Source organism: Lynx rufus, unplaced genomic scaffold (genome assembly GCF_022079265.1).
Source record: "Lynx rufus isolate CCGP_SWC_20201006 ecotype Redwood Valley unplaced genomic scaffold, mLynRuf1.p SCAF_16, whole genome shotgun sequence".
NCBI classification, from domain to species: Eukaryota; Metazoa; Chordata; class Mammalia; order Carnivora; family Felidae; genus Lynx; species Lynx rufus.
The window spans coordinates 34,244,626-34,256,750 of NW_025814830.1; the positions used below are offsets into that span (position 1 = coordinate 34,244,626).

At 39.1% G+C, this 12,125-nt stretch overlaps 1 protein-coding gene across 2 annotated transcripts in view; it reads right to left on the minus strand.

Annotated features, from left to right (window-relative positions):
* Positions 1 to 12,125, minus strand: part of CDH8 (cadherin 8) — a 347,905-nt gene that overhangs the window by 159,125 nt on the left and 176,655 nt on the right. For both annotated transcript variants that reach the window (XM_047079229.1, XM_047079228.1), the window contains exons 4-6: positions 10,092 to 10,259; positions 5,644 to 5,831; positions 2,215 to 2,468 (exon numbers count right to left, since the gene is read on the minus strand). In XM_047079229.1, coding sequence (XP_046935185.1) covers positions 2,215 to 2,468; positions 5,644 to 5,831; positions 10,092 to 10,259 — 610 coding nt within the window. The remainder of the gene's footprint in view (positions 1 to 2,214; positions 2,469 to 5,643; positions 5,832 to 10,091; positions 10,260 to 12,125) is intronic.

Below are 12,125 nucleotides of genomic sequence, written 5' to 3' on the forward strand. Positions count from 1 at the left end.
ATACTCCTGAGCCCTTGTATGTTCCTTGCTAAAAAGCTTAGAAATCGTGTAAAATCAAGGGTTAAAACTGGCCCCATCATTCAGTTCTCCCTTCATTCTGTGTCATGCTTGGAGATGTGAGGCAAGAGGAAACTGCTCCTTTCTGTGTTCTTTCCGAGGAAAAGTAGTAAAAACATGAAACAGGACAGAATATTTAACAAATATGGCCTGTATTTATATATTGGCATCGCAATACAGAGCCATTTCATAACTTCAATATGTAGTCAGAAAATGAATGGCCATGCACATTTATTTCTCGGGATACATTTTTCCCTTGTTTTCAACACTTGGCCCTTTGAGAGATACAATTCTCTTAGGCAACTATGGACATCCCGTATGGCTATAGCTTGTTGAACTTCTTCAGAACTGAGAATGGACACCTGACCATTTTTCAAATCCCCAGGTGGGATTTTATCTTCTCAGAGATTGGGCTCTTTTGAGGGAATTTTCTTTTTTTTGTATCCTTTTGGGAAACCCTCTTCATTATCCTGAGTTTTGAAGTGGCTTGTATTAAAACCAGCTTTTCTGGATCTGAAAAGAATTATTTTTTGCCCAAACTATTTGGGGCGCCGACTATTCTGTGAGTTTCACTTGCAGCCTCACAGTTTCAGTGCCCTTGTGAGTAATGGAAATTTAATACATAAAAAAAAAAAAGTGAATAGATAAAACTTGCAGAAAGCTCACTTATCCAGAGTTTCTGTGATTAAACTAGTTGAAAATATATCCATTCAATGAGATGGGATGAACTGACATCTAACTCCCAGATTAAAAGGACAATTCTTTAAGACTGTATTCCTCCCTCTCCCCACCTCTCCCTCTCTCCCTGCTTGTCTCTCCCTCCCCCTCTCTTTCTCTCTCTCCCTTCCAACAAGCATTTCTAAGTCAATATTTGAAATCTATACTCAAGCACATCATTAGCCAGTTTACATGTTATAGATTTTCAGTGTTCATGTTATGTAGCTTCAGCACCTGTAGTGTCATGTAGATGAATGGCAAAAGAGAAAAGATGTACACAGTTCAACAACAATAACAAAAAAAATGGAATTGAGCCTCATTTCTAAAAAAAGCAGAAAAACGTTAATAAAGAATTGTTTCATCTTGGGGCACCTGGGTGGCTCAGTTGGTTAAACATCCGACTTCAGCTCAGGTCATGATCTCATGGTTTGTAGGTTCGAGCCCCACGTCGGGCTCTGTGCTGACAGCATAGAGCCTGGAGCCTGCTTCCAATTCTGTGTCTCCCTTTCTCTCTGCTCCTCCCTCACTCATGGTCTCTCTGTCTCTATCTCTCTCTCTCCCTCTCGCTCTCGCTCTCTCTTCCAAAAATAAATAAACATTAAAAAACAATCGAATTGTTTCATCTTGGGAAAAAATTCTGAGCAGGGAAAATATAAACAAAAGATTTTTTTTGTTTAATGGCAAAGAAAGATTTTGTCTAAAAGGGGCCAATCCAGATATGCTGACCTATCAGAAATGCCCATGAAGTGATAAGAAGATAATTTCAAAGCCAAACACTAATGACACAAATAAGATAAGGGCCTCTTAATGAACTGAATGAGGCAGTGGGGTCTCATGTCTCTCAAGTTCTTATATATATAGTTCACTGTAACTGTCAGAAGAGAAAGAAGACAAACCAGCAATACTTGCTCAATACTAGAAAAAAAAAATGCAATTTTGTATTTTCACTGAGTTCTCTGAAAGCTGCAATGGCTTCATTCATCTTGATATTCCTGGCTCTGGGTATTGCATGTAGCTCTTAGTAGGTGTGTGTGAACATGTGTGCCTGGGCACGTACGTGCATACACACGTGCAGACATTGTGCTGACCAAAATCCCTCAGCCACGTGAGCTAATTACCAAAGGCAGCCACAAAGAATGTACACATAATTGCATTCTGTACTGATGTGCTTGTCCTTTGATGTAGCCCCTATGCCTTTTAAAAAGGAAATACCTGGGGCGCCTGGGTGGCTCAGTCGGTTAAGCATCCGACTTCCACTCAGGTCATGATCTCACCCCTTGTGAGTCCGAGCCCTGCATCGGGCTCTGTGCTGACAGCTCAGATGCTGGATCCTGCTTCGGATTCTGTGTCTCCCTCTCTCTCTCTCTGTCCCTCCCCAGCTCACACCCTTTCTCTCTTTGTCTCAAAAATAAACATTAAAAAAAATTATAAAAGGAATACCTTATAGGACTAGAGGTGATATCAGGGTCACGAGCAGTCACTTGCCCAATCACGGAGTTTAGAGCAGCATTTTCATGAACTTCTAGGAGGTAAGTAGGTGAAGAGAAGACAGGAGGCTCGTCAGCATCCTCAACAACAATTTTGACTGTCGCCGTGTCTTTAAAGGGCCCCCTGCCGCTGAAACGTGGGTCAATATGGACATTGGCTGCCTCTACCTTCAGCGTATAGGATTTTTTGGTCTCAAAGTCCAGAGGCTGTTAAGAAATGACAAAGATGAATGTTTCCTGCTAATGACCACAGCAGCAAGAACAAATGAGTATAATGCTGATGGATGATAGTTATGTGCATTTAAGCCCATTTGCGAGCCTTAATGGGATCACTCTCCATTCCCTCAGATTCAACCTGTAAATTTTACAGGCATTTATTGATATCTGTTTATTATACAAGCTCAGTGAATCTAATCTCCTATTGTTTTGTTTTGTTTTGCTCATTTCACTTGGAATTCACAAAATATTCACAGTCATGAATTGTGCCATCAAAATTTCACTTCAGAGTCATAATAAAATTTTACTAGTGGTGGCACGACCTGAATACCAATCAGCCAGTTAATCGGGCCTCTGCTGGTAGGAGATAAGGCAGCATCGAACACAATCTCTATCTGGGAAGAATATTTTATCATTTCTGCAACAGTGTGTGAAATGTAAAGAACTAGAAATAATCATTGTTTAGTCCAAGGAGACATTATAAAGCATAATTTAGCACTAATCCCAACAAAGAGTGTTTTCTGATTTCGCTTCTAAAATCACCGCTGCTCTACTGATCATGTGGCTAAAATGAGGTTTATTATTTTTTAGGGTATTCTTAGAAGGTCTCTATTATAAGTTCTGGGCTCTGAAGCAGGTGGGCATATAAAGAAATATGTATGCAGATACATATTTATCAGGGTTTATATTTAGAAGAAGGAAGGGCGAGAGCAGTATATATATAGATAACTAGGTCTGGCTGTGCCTCCACCAACCACTTAAAAGCAATTTGAAATTACCTCACTGCTCCATTACTGACAATACTTCTGACATATTAATATCTCATTCCTTAAAAGCCCCTACGACTTCAGCTAATGACCTAGGTGAAGAGAGTTAGGTAAAATATTTAGTCCCCCTAAATACTCAGAAGCCAATCTGTGTCAGATTCCTTACATTGCAATTCTTGTCAACTCGTAATATTTCAGATTTCATGAATAAACGTCTGTCAAAGTTCAGAGAGACAATTTAGGTGTGAGGTGCAATTCTTCACAATCTGCAATGCAGATTTTTAAAAAAATAAATCAGAAGACAAGCTGGCATTAGGGAACTCTTTCAGAACTCCTGTATAAGCTTAAAGATGTATCTTTATTTCAAAATTGGGGTCGATCTTTCTACTTGAATTCAGTTCTAATGGGACTCGGCTTTTGGGGGAAATATTTTCTAGTAAACAAGGCATATAGTCACTTCCCTGTCTATTCTGAAATTCCTAGGCACACGTAGCCACGAATAGACGATTCAACATCAGCATTTGCAAAAATTTGCCAATCACCCCTACTGTAATTATTTTGCAATTTCAAATTCCTCACAAACACTGTTAAGTGTAGCAGATTATGTTCTGTTTATTTCTTAGTTCAACATAATGACAATGTATCCAAACACATCCCTAGTGTCCTTGGGATCTTATCAAACGGGAGACCCACGAATTGTAGACATATGACTCCCTACATATTGCTCTCTACATGAAAATACATGGGTTTCTCAGTGTCAAAACATGTAGTATATAGTCACACATTTATGAATAACAGTGAATAAAACTATAACACACGGCTAACTGCTTCAGTTTATAAAAGCACCTTATGGTAGCAAAGGATGGCAGTTAATAATAACAATAAAAATGACATTAGGAATCATTAGCTAAAGAAAATGTGGCTCTGGGTTATTCAATAATTGACTCAAGCATAATTATACTGTATTCTATTTTAAACATGAGTTTTTAAATACTTTCCAACTCTTAACCTAAACTCAAGCCAGGTAGAAAGCTAGTGTTGTTCCGAACAGAGTTAAAATAAATGCAGCCTTTTTTTTTTTTCCGCTTGAAATTAATTTAAAAAAATTCATTGATTTTGTATAAAAAGTATGTCCAGGAAACTCCAGGTTCATAATCTTACTATGTCTCCAAGGGGGGATTTTTAGAGCATGGCCGTTGGAATCACGTTCCTGTGTAACATGATGGAGAGAATTAGATAGTAAGCTTGGAGTCACATGAATATAATGCTGATCAAGACAGGCTCCCAACAGTGTGCTCTGCCATTTATATTCTTATTCATGAACACACACATCTAATTAAAATTAATTTGTACTGTTTTGTGAAAAAGATTCGAAAAACAGTATTGAAAAAAATACTCATGATGAGGATAAAAGGATATTTTCCCTTGCAAAGGTCCATGCCCATAAGATAATGAAATGCATTCTACATATTTTTTTATGAATGTAGGTGTCATGATGATAAATAAATTCAGAAGCTACTGTACAGAATTTTTCACATCTATCACAAAAGAAATGGCTGCTGGCAAATGCAGATACAATAGCCATACATTATCGGTACTACTCATCTTGATGTTTCTTTCTCTCATGGTAGCCCCACACCCAGAAGCAAGGCCAAGAGGAGCTTCATTTACCATAATGCTTGGACCTTTGATGCATGGTTTGGAGTAACCAATGGTAGGAGGGTTGGCCCTGCCCTTCTAGTGCTAGAGCTGACCAGAACAACTCAGGCTGACTGTTTTGTCTGTCCTTGAGTTTCTCTGAAAGTAGAGCCTGCAATAAAAACTTGGGAATCTTCAATATATTTTGTGCAGATATTCCAGGAAGCAGGAGTGTGGAAATGGGGAGAGTTCTATAGGGAAGGATTAAAGGCCACTGAACTTGCCACCTCTCTGGGCATCTGAATCTTTTTCCTACTGGGAATCCTCTTAAGAACCATAGACAATATGCCTCAGAATAATCTCTTCAATGAATAAGAACTGTCTACCAATCTATGTCCTTCATTGCTTGAGGGTGACCTTTTGAGTGTTGACTTCCCTTTGTGACGAGGGTGCTCTGCAAAGGAAGTAAGCCAATTCCTTTGGCTTAGGGAAGAACACTGAGACATAGATGAGGGGAAATAATGGGTGAGATGGGATGCTACCAACACCACCATGGTAACTGGTTGCCCCCCAGTTAGCTGAAAGGGAAACCGGGGCCAAGGTTATGAGGTGCAAAAAGGACTCTGCTTTTTCACAGCTGAAGAAGCTAAACCTTTACCAATCCTAAGATTATGTCAGGAAGTCCGCTCAACCCCTGTCAACTTCAAAACTCAAGTTTCAAAGACGTCTTTGGAAGACGAACAAAATCTTCCTTAGCTTACCTTTCTTAGCCTTATAATACCATCCTGGGCCTGGGCATCAGAAGTGATTTCAAAGAGCGCTGTTCCATCTCCATCAATGATGTCGTAGGATGACTGTGCATTTTCACCAATATCTTGATCGTTGGCCTTTACCCTTCCTATCGCAGTGCCAAGAACCACATCTTCTGGTACTGAGAAGTGATACAGACCTTAGGAAAAAACAAAACAAAACAAGACACTGAGCACTGCACAACTTCCATTCATTTACTGACCTATTCAGCAAATATTTATTGGGTACTTTCTTTGTTCTGAGCACACCTACAGATATTAACAGGACAGTGATGGAAAAGAGAAAAATATCCATTTTGCTGCGAAATGTACAATCTTTTAAATGAGTCAAAGAGTTCCCAGAAGAAGAAGTGATCCCTCTTCGAGACTCTTCTGAGATATAAAACTTATTCAACTGTATGTTTACCAAGCATATATTTGGAGCAAATTTACATCGGGATATGAGGGAGTCTATGTGAATGTTCTTTCCAATTTGCTGTATAATCACACCGGCTGCCCATGGGGATATTCATTGTTGCCCAACATAAAATATTACGCTAATTTCAGCACAGAAAGATGTAATGTGTAACACACTGAAAGTCACTTTTGAAGTTACCTTTATATTTACAGACCTGTAGACCATTTTTGATAACATCCAATTACTAAACTTCTGCTGTGCCCTGCAGCAAGCTGTTCAGACACATGAAACAGTCCTCCTGTTACTAAAGTCCTCATTGCTCTGAAGACCAGAAATCCTACTTCCAAGACTCTCTAGGCAAAATGCAATCATAGTGTATGTTCATTCTCCTGTGGGGCCAGTAAAACGTGTCTGATTAGTGGTATCCGTCCCATTTTTACTCAAATCACTTTAGTTGTTGTATTGGTGTCACTCATTTCATTGGTAGAGGGAAGAGACCATAACCCCTGGCCATTACCACTTCAGTACACACCGGCCCCACATCTAACTGCCAACTCCCGCATTTCTTGCCTGAGGCTTTTTTTCTGGCCTTCAGAACCCATTTTGCCCACTGCCTGTCAGGCCTTAACTACCAGAAAATTAATGCCCTCTCAGAAGCAGCCCTCAAAGACTCACACAACTTAGGATATAGAATCCCAGGCTCCTCCCCTTTCTGGTAGGGTAACCTTGAACTATTTCTTTTCTTTTGTCTATTTACAGTGTTGCAGAGTTTCCCCGATGGGATAAAGCTCCAGTTCCTCCACAGTTGTAGCCGGCTTGATAATGCACATTATTGGCTCTCCATCCTTCTCTCGCACACATCCTCACTTCCCCACTGGCGTTTCTTGGGATCATCTCCAAGATAAACTACTTCTAATCAAATTCCTGTCTCAATGCCTGTTTGTGGGGAACCCAAAGTCAAGGCAATCAGGAAGTTTTAGTCCCACTGGAACCAAAACAAGGGAATAAATAAATATTTGATGAGCTATAAAACAAAAGGAAAAATTAAATCTAGAGAACATTACCCAATTCTAGTTGGAACTCAATCACTGAGTCCCTTGGATAAACTAGGCTCATTCTACCCAATCTAACAAGATTATTTCCTATGATGGGTAAGGTTTTCTTCTAGCACTAGCACACTTTTATTTAATGATGAAATAAAAATGTCTCCTCGAATCATGAAATTATGGGACTGGGGAACAAAAATGTTTTCCAAATAGTTTTGCCATAAGGTAGGCACTGAAAATCCACACGTCCAATACAAGCCTCCCAATTCTCTCATAATTAGTGTAATGATTCCATTTCCTTCAAACTTCATATTCCAGTTAAGGTTTGAGATGATCCCTCTCGGTATGCTTGTTAAGGCAATAAGCCAGCAAGGGGTTTCACCTTGCTGCTAGTCCTACATCAGGGAGCTTTGGGAAGCCAAGCAAATGGAACATTTATCCATTCCTATTCTGCTCACTCATCTCTATTAGTGTGATCATAGTTAACAGTTATTACTCCTAAGAAAGGGAACACTTTTGAAACTCACCTGCCACTGCTGAATTGAAACAATCATTTTCTGAGAAAGAAGAGTTGCATATTAGATCCTTAACTATAATGGCAACTGAAAAGGAAAGAAGAGAGCTGGGGAAAGGATAGGAGGGATGGTATTCTCCATTTCAATAATTTGGTTTAAAAGGGTTGCATTGTTATCAGATTTATGCATAGCCAGAAGTGAAAATGCTGAAATTCCTAATGAAAATTCATCCTTTCTGTTCTTTTTACCTTTGATTTTTTTCTGCAGGTAAATTCTCAAAAATACCTTAAATGTATCATTTTCAACACCCCCCCCATCTGTCTCTCTCCCTCTCCCCCTACCTCCCTCTTCATCCCTCTCCCTGCTCTTCTCTCCGTTCAGTGGCACCTGGTTGGCTCAGCTGATTGAGCATCCAACTCCTGGTTGTGGTTCAGGTCATGATCTCACAGTTTGTGAGATTGACCTCCACATCAGGCTCTAGAGGCTGACAGTGCGGAGCCTGCTTGGGATTCTCTCTCTCTCTCCTTCTGTCTCTGCCCCTCCCCTGCTCATGCTTGCTCACGTTCTCTCTCTCTCTCTCTTTTAAAAAATAAATAAACTTTAAAAAATTCTCCTAAAAAAAACCACAACAGGTTCTCCTATGGTATTCCCTACCGTAGCAAATGGCACCAGCATGCATGTAATCCCTCATTGCAAAAATGTGAAAACTCACTTCTTCAACTGAGAATACAACATATCCTTAAAGTTTTGTTATCATTACCTCTTAAGTATCTGTCACACCTATATACCTTTCTCCAGTTCCACAGAGACCACCCTGGCGTGCTAGCTCTGCCATCACTTTTTACATGAATGCTTATGCACACCCTTCAAGTGGCTGCAGTGTGGAGAACACATTGGAAGGAGGCCAGATTTCATTTTCTCTTATTTCCCTGGATTCCAATTCTATTACTTTACCTATAATGTAAAACCTTTTAATGGCTTCCCAGCGATCTTAGAATAAAGATCATGATACTCAGAATGGCCTCCAAATCCAAGTATAGCTAACTCTTGCCTAACCTAACTCTTTAGACTCTGTGTTCCAACTGTAGTAGGATTTTTGTAAGGTTATTTATTTACTGTGAAAGACAGTGGGGAGGGGCAGAGAGAGAGGGAGAGAGAGAATCCCAAGCAGGCTCTTCACTATTAGTAGAGACCCCTTCACAGAGCTCAATCTCATGAACCATGAGATAATGACTTGAACAAAAATCAAGAGTCAGATGCTCAACCGACTGAGCTATCGTGGGGCCCCTATTATAAGATTCTTTTAATTATCACCTAGGGCCATATACCCTTCTTTCACAGGACTTTGGGATATCCTCTTCCTCCCATTGCCATGACCACACCCCACTTCCCTAGTTTCATCTTGTTCCAGCTAATTCCTAGTCATCACTCATGTCTCAACTCAAGAGTCTCCACATCAAAAGGTCTTCACAATGCAGTTTGTCAGAGTATTTGGATAAGTGCTCACAAGAAAATGGTTCTGTGGAGCACCTGGGTGATTCAGTTGCTAAAGCATCCGACTCTTGATTTTGGCTCAGGTCATGATCTCACGGCTTCATGACACCCAGCCCCACATTGCATCGGGAAGCATGGAGCCTGCTTGGGATTCCCTCTCTTCCCCTCTCTCTGCCCTTCCCCTGCTCATGCTCAATCTCTCTCTCTCAAAATAAATTAAAAATTTAAAAACAAAAGAAAAAAAAAGAAACGGTTCTGTGAGCGTACATAAAATTGGAAAACAATGATTGTCTCCCTGATTCATGGATGGTGGCTGCCTCGAATTTTGTTGAGATGCTTCTGAGGCAGAGCCTGGCTTTAGTAAGGATGAGTAGGATCAGTGATCACTGATGGCTGAAGGAGCCACAGGAAGTCACAGGAAAGAGTGTTTATTTTTGCGGCCAGTATCCCGTACACGGCCTATCTGCTTTCCCCTCCTAAGGCACTACAGATGTGGTTCCTCTTATAAACAAAGTGGGACTATTGATAGAGCACTATCTGAGGTGCATTGTAATTACTCTCTCAAGTTCACAAGGGGAGGTACCAGGGAATGGAGAACTAAGCACACGTCTTGCAGTCAGATGTTCTGTAACTGACTGGTTCTAACTCTTAGCTACACTATTTACTATACCCTAAATATTTGGAAATTTTCTCAGCTTCTTTAAAATCTGTAAAATGAGAATATATTTATTACCAAAATGACAGGAGAGTTGGTGGTTTCATATCTATGTGTGTGTGTATGTGTATATGTGTGTGTATACACACAGACACACACACATTGGCATACCTTGCATATAATAAACATTCAATGATTGCTGTCAGGTTTTTGGATATTGCTAAAAATTAGAAAATAAATTAATACGAAAACATTGTAATTAGATATTCACCCAGTGTAGGGAACAAACTTACTTTGGGCAAATTTCGGAGGATTGTCATTTACGTCGGTAAGGGTCACTGTAAGTGTTGTGGTCCCAGACAGGCCACCAGAGTGTCCACCCATATCTTTGGCTTGAATAACAACCAGGTATTCCTCCTTGGCTTCTCTGTCCATGTTGGGAAGGGCAGTTTTTATAATTGCTGAGGGGGAAAAATGGGAGAATGACTTTCAGGAAGACAGCTCATTCAAAATGAATGTGTGCATCTCTCTCTCTCTCTCTCTCTCTCTCTCTCACACACACACACACACACACACACGCCTACATCAAGTCCCCACTCAGATAGTCTTCTGTTTTCTTTTGCCTTTTAACTGGTGTGCATCAGTGATGCCAACACTGAAAGATTTCAGTCACAGACATTAGTGGCTAACTTGCAAAAATACATTTTATAGTGTATAAAAAAGAGAACTTGCAAAAATATACATTAGAAAGTAAACTGAATGGCATACTGTTGCCTACCAAATTAAAGTATAAATCAAAACATGGCCTCATCTACCCAGGAAAACCCTGGAAGTGAAAGAATCTTACAATTTATCACAGACTCCAGTTCCCCTACAAGAGGAGTAAATACATAAATAGCTTGAAGGCTCTGAGGTCAAAGATAAATTATTCTGAGGCTCACAAATACAGCAGAGAGATGAAAGAAATAAATGCATTATTAGAATCAACTCAGATGAATAAAACACCAATCAGAATTAATGTAGGCGAGTGTCTAAATCCAAAGGTACTATTCAACATTTATATTTTAATTAGTTAGCTACATTTTCTCCATTGTAAAAGTAATACAAAATTTAGAAAAAAATTAAAAACAGAGAAGAGAAAGGAGGTAAAACATAAGATCATACAAAATAAGAGAACATCGTCAGTGCTAAAATGTTAGCTTTTTCCTTTCTGATATATTTTCAGGGTTTCATCCATCTGCTTCTTTATGTGTTTCACCAGTAATTTAATATTCTTGTTAAAGATACAAAATTTGGGTAGATGCTTCTGAAGTTATTTTGAAAATCTTTATTTAGCCCTCTCCTTACTCTCATACCTCTTTTTATAGATAAATATTGCTAACATTTTGATGTGTATAATTTCAAAGCCATTATATGTATATTCATACAAATGTGTATATGCATATAAACATTTAACCACAAATGTGGTCATGATACAGGCACTGTTTTGGGACTTTCTTTTATCACAGAATAGATATCTTTGAGATCTCTTTTGTTTGCTCACTAGCATCTAGAGGTCCAACTCATTACTTCTTTTAACTGCATGATTGTTCATTTATGAACATACTATTCGTGGATATTCCAGTTATTTCCAGTTTTTCCCATTTCAAAGAACAATGAGATCCCTTACAGTGGTGACACTATATTTTTTCTGTGTTCTGCAGTTTTATTTAATTCTGTGTCAAAAAATACACCCCCACACACCATATTGGTAAAAGCTCATAATAAAAATTATTGTGACTAGCCCAAAACATTCTTGTTGAATAAGTGTGAGTTATGTCTCTGGCCCAAGTAATATAAAACGTTCTGGATTAAAGAGAATTTCCCCTGCATTTCTAACTCCAGGGATATCCTACATGTTTGGTTCAAATGGAAGATGGGCCACTATCTGGCCATTTCCAAAGTTGTAATCCTGTGGTTTTTTTGTTTTGTTTTGTTTTGTTTTTGTTTTTTTGGATTTTTTTTTTTTTTGGTTTGGTTGTTTTAACTCTTAGGATCTAATTAAATCATCTGTCTGTAAAAGATTTACAAAGAGTTCAAGTCCCTGAATTATTCGAATAGCAGGCGAGGCACAAGAGTACCCAGGGAAATCTATCCCACCCAGACAGTGTGCAGGCTCTAAGAACAGCTGTGAGTTCTGATGTACTTTATTACACCTTGAAACCACTTTTATATTCAAGACTCCCATTCAGGGAGCACTAATTGGTTAACCGTGCTTATTTGGAAATATTGATAGTAACATAATATTTTTCAATATAATGGCTTATTTCAGGATTTGATCATATCAA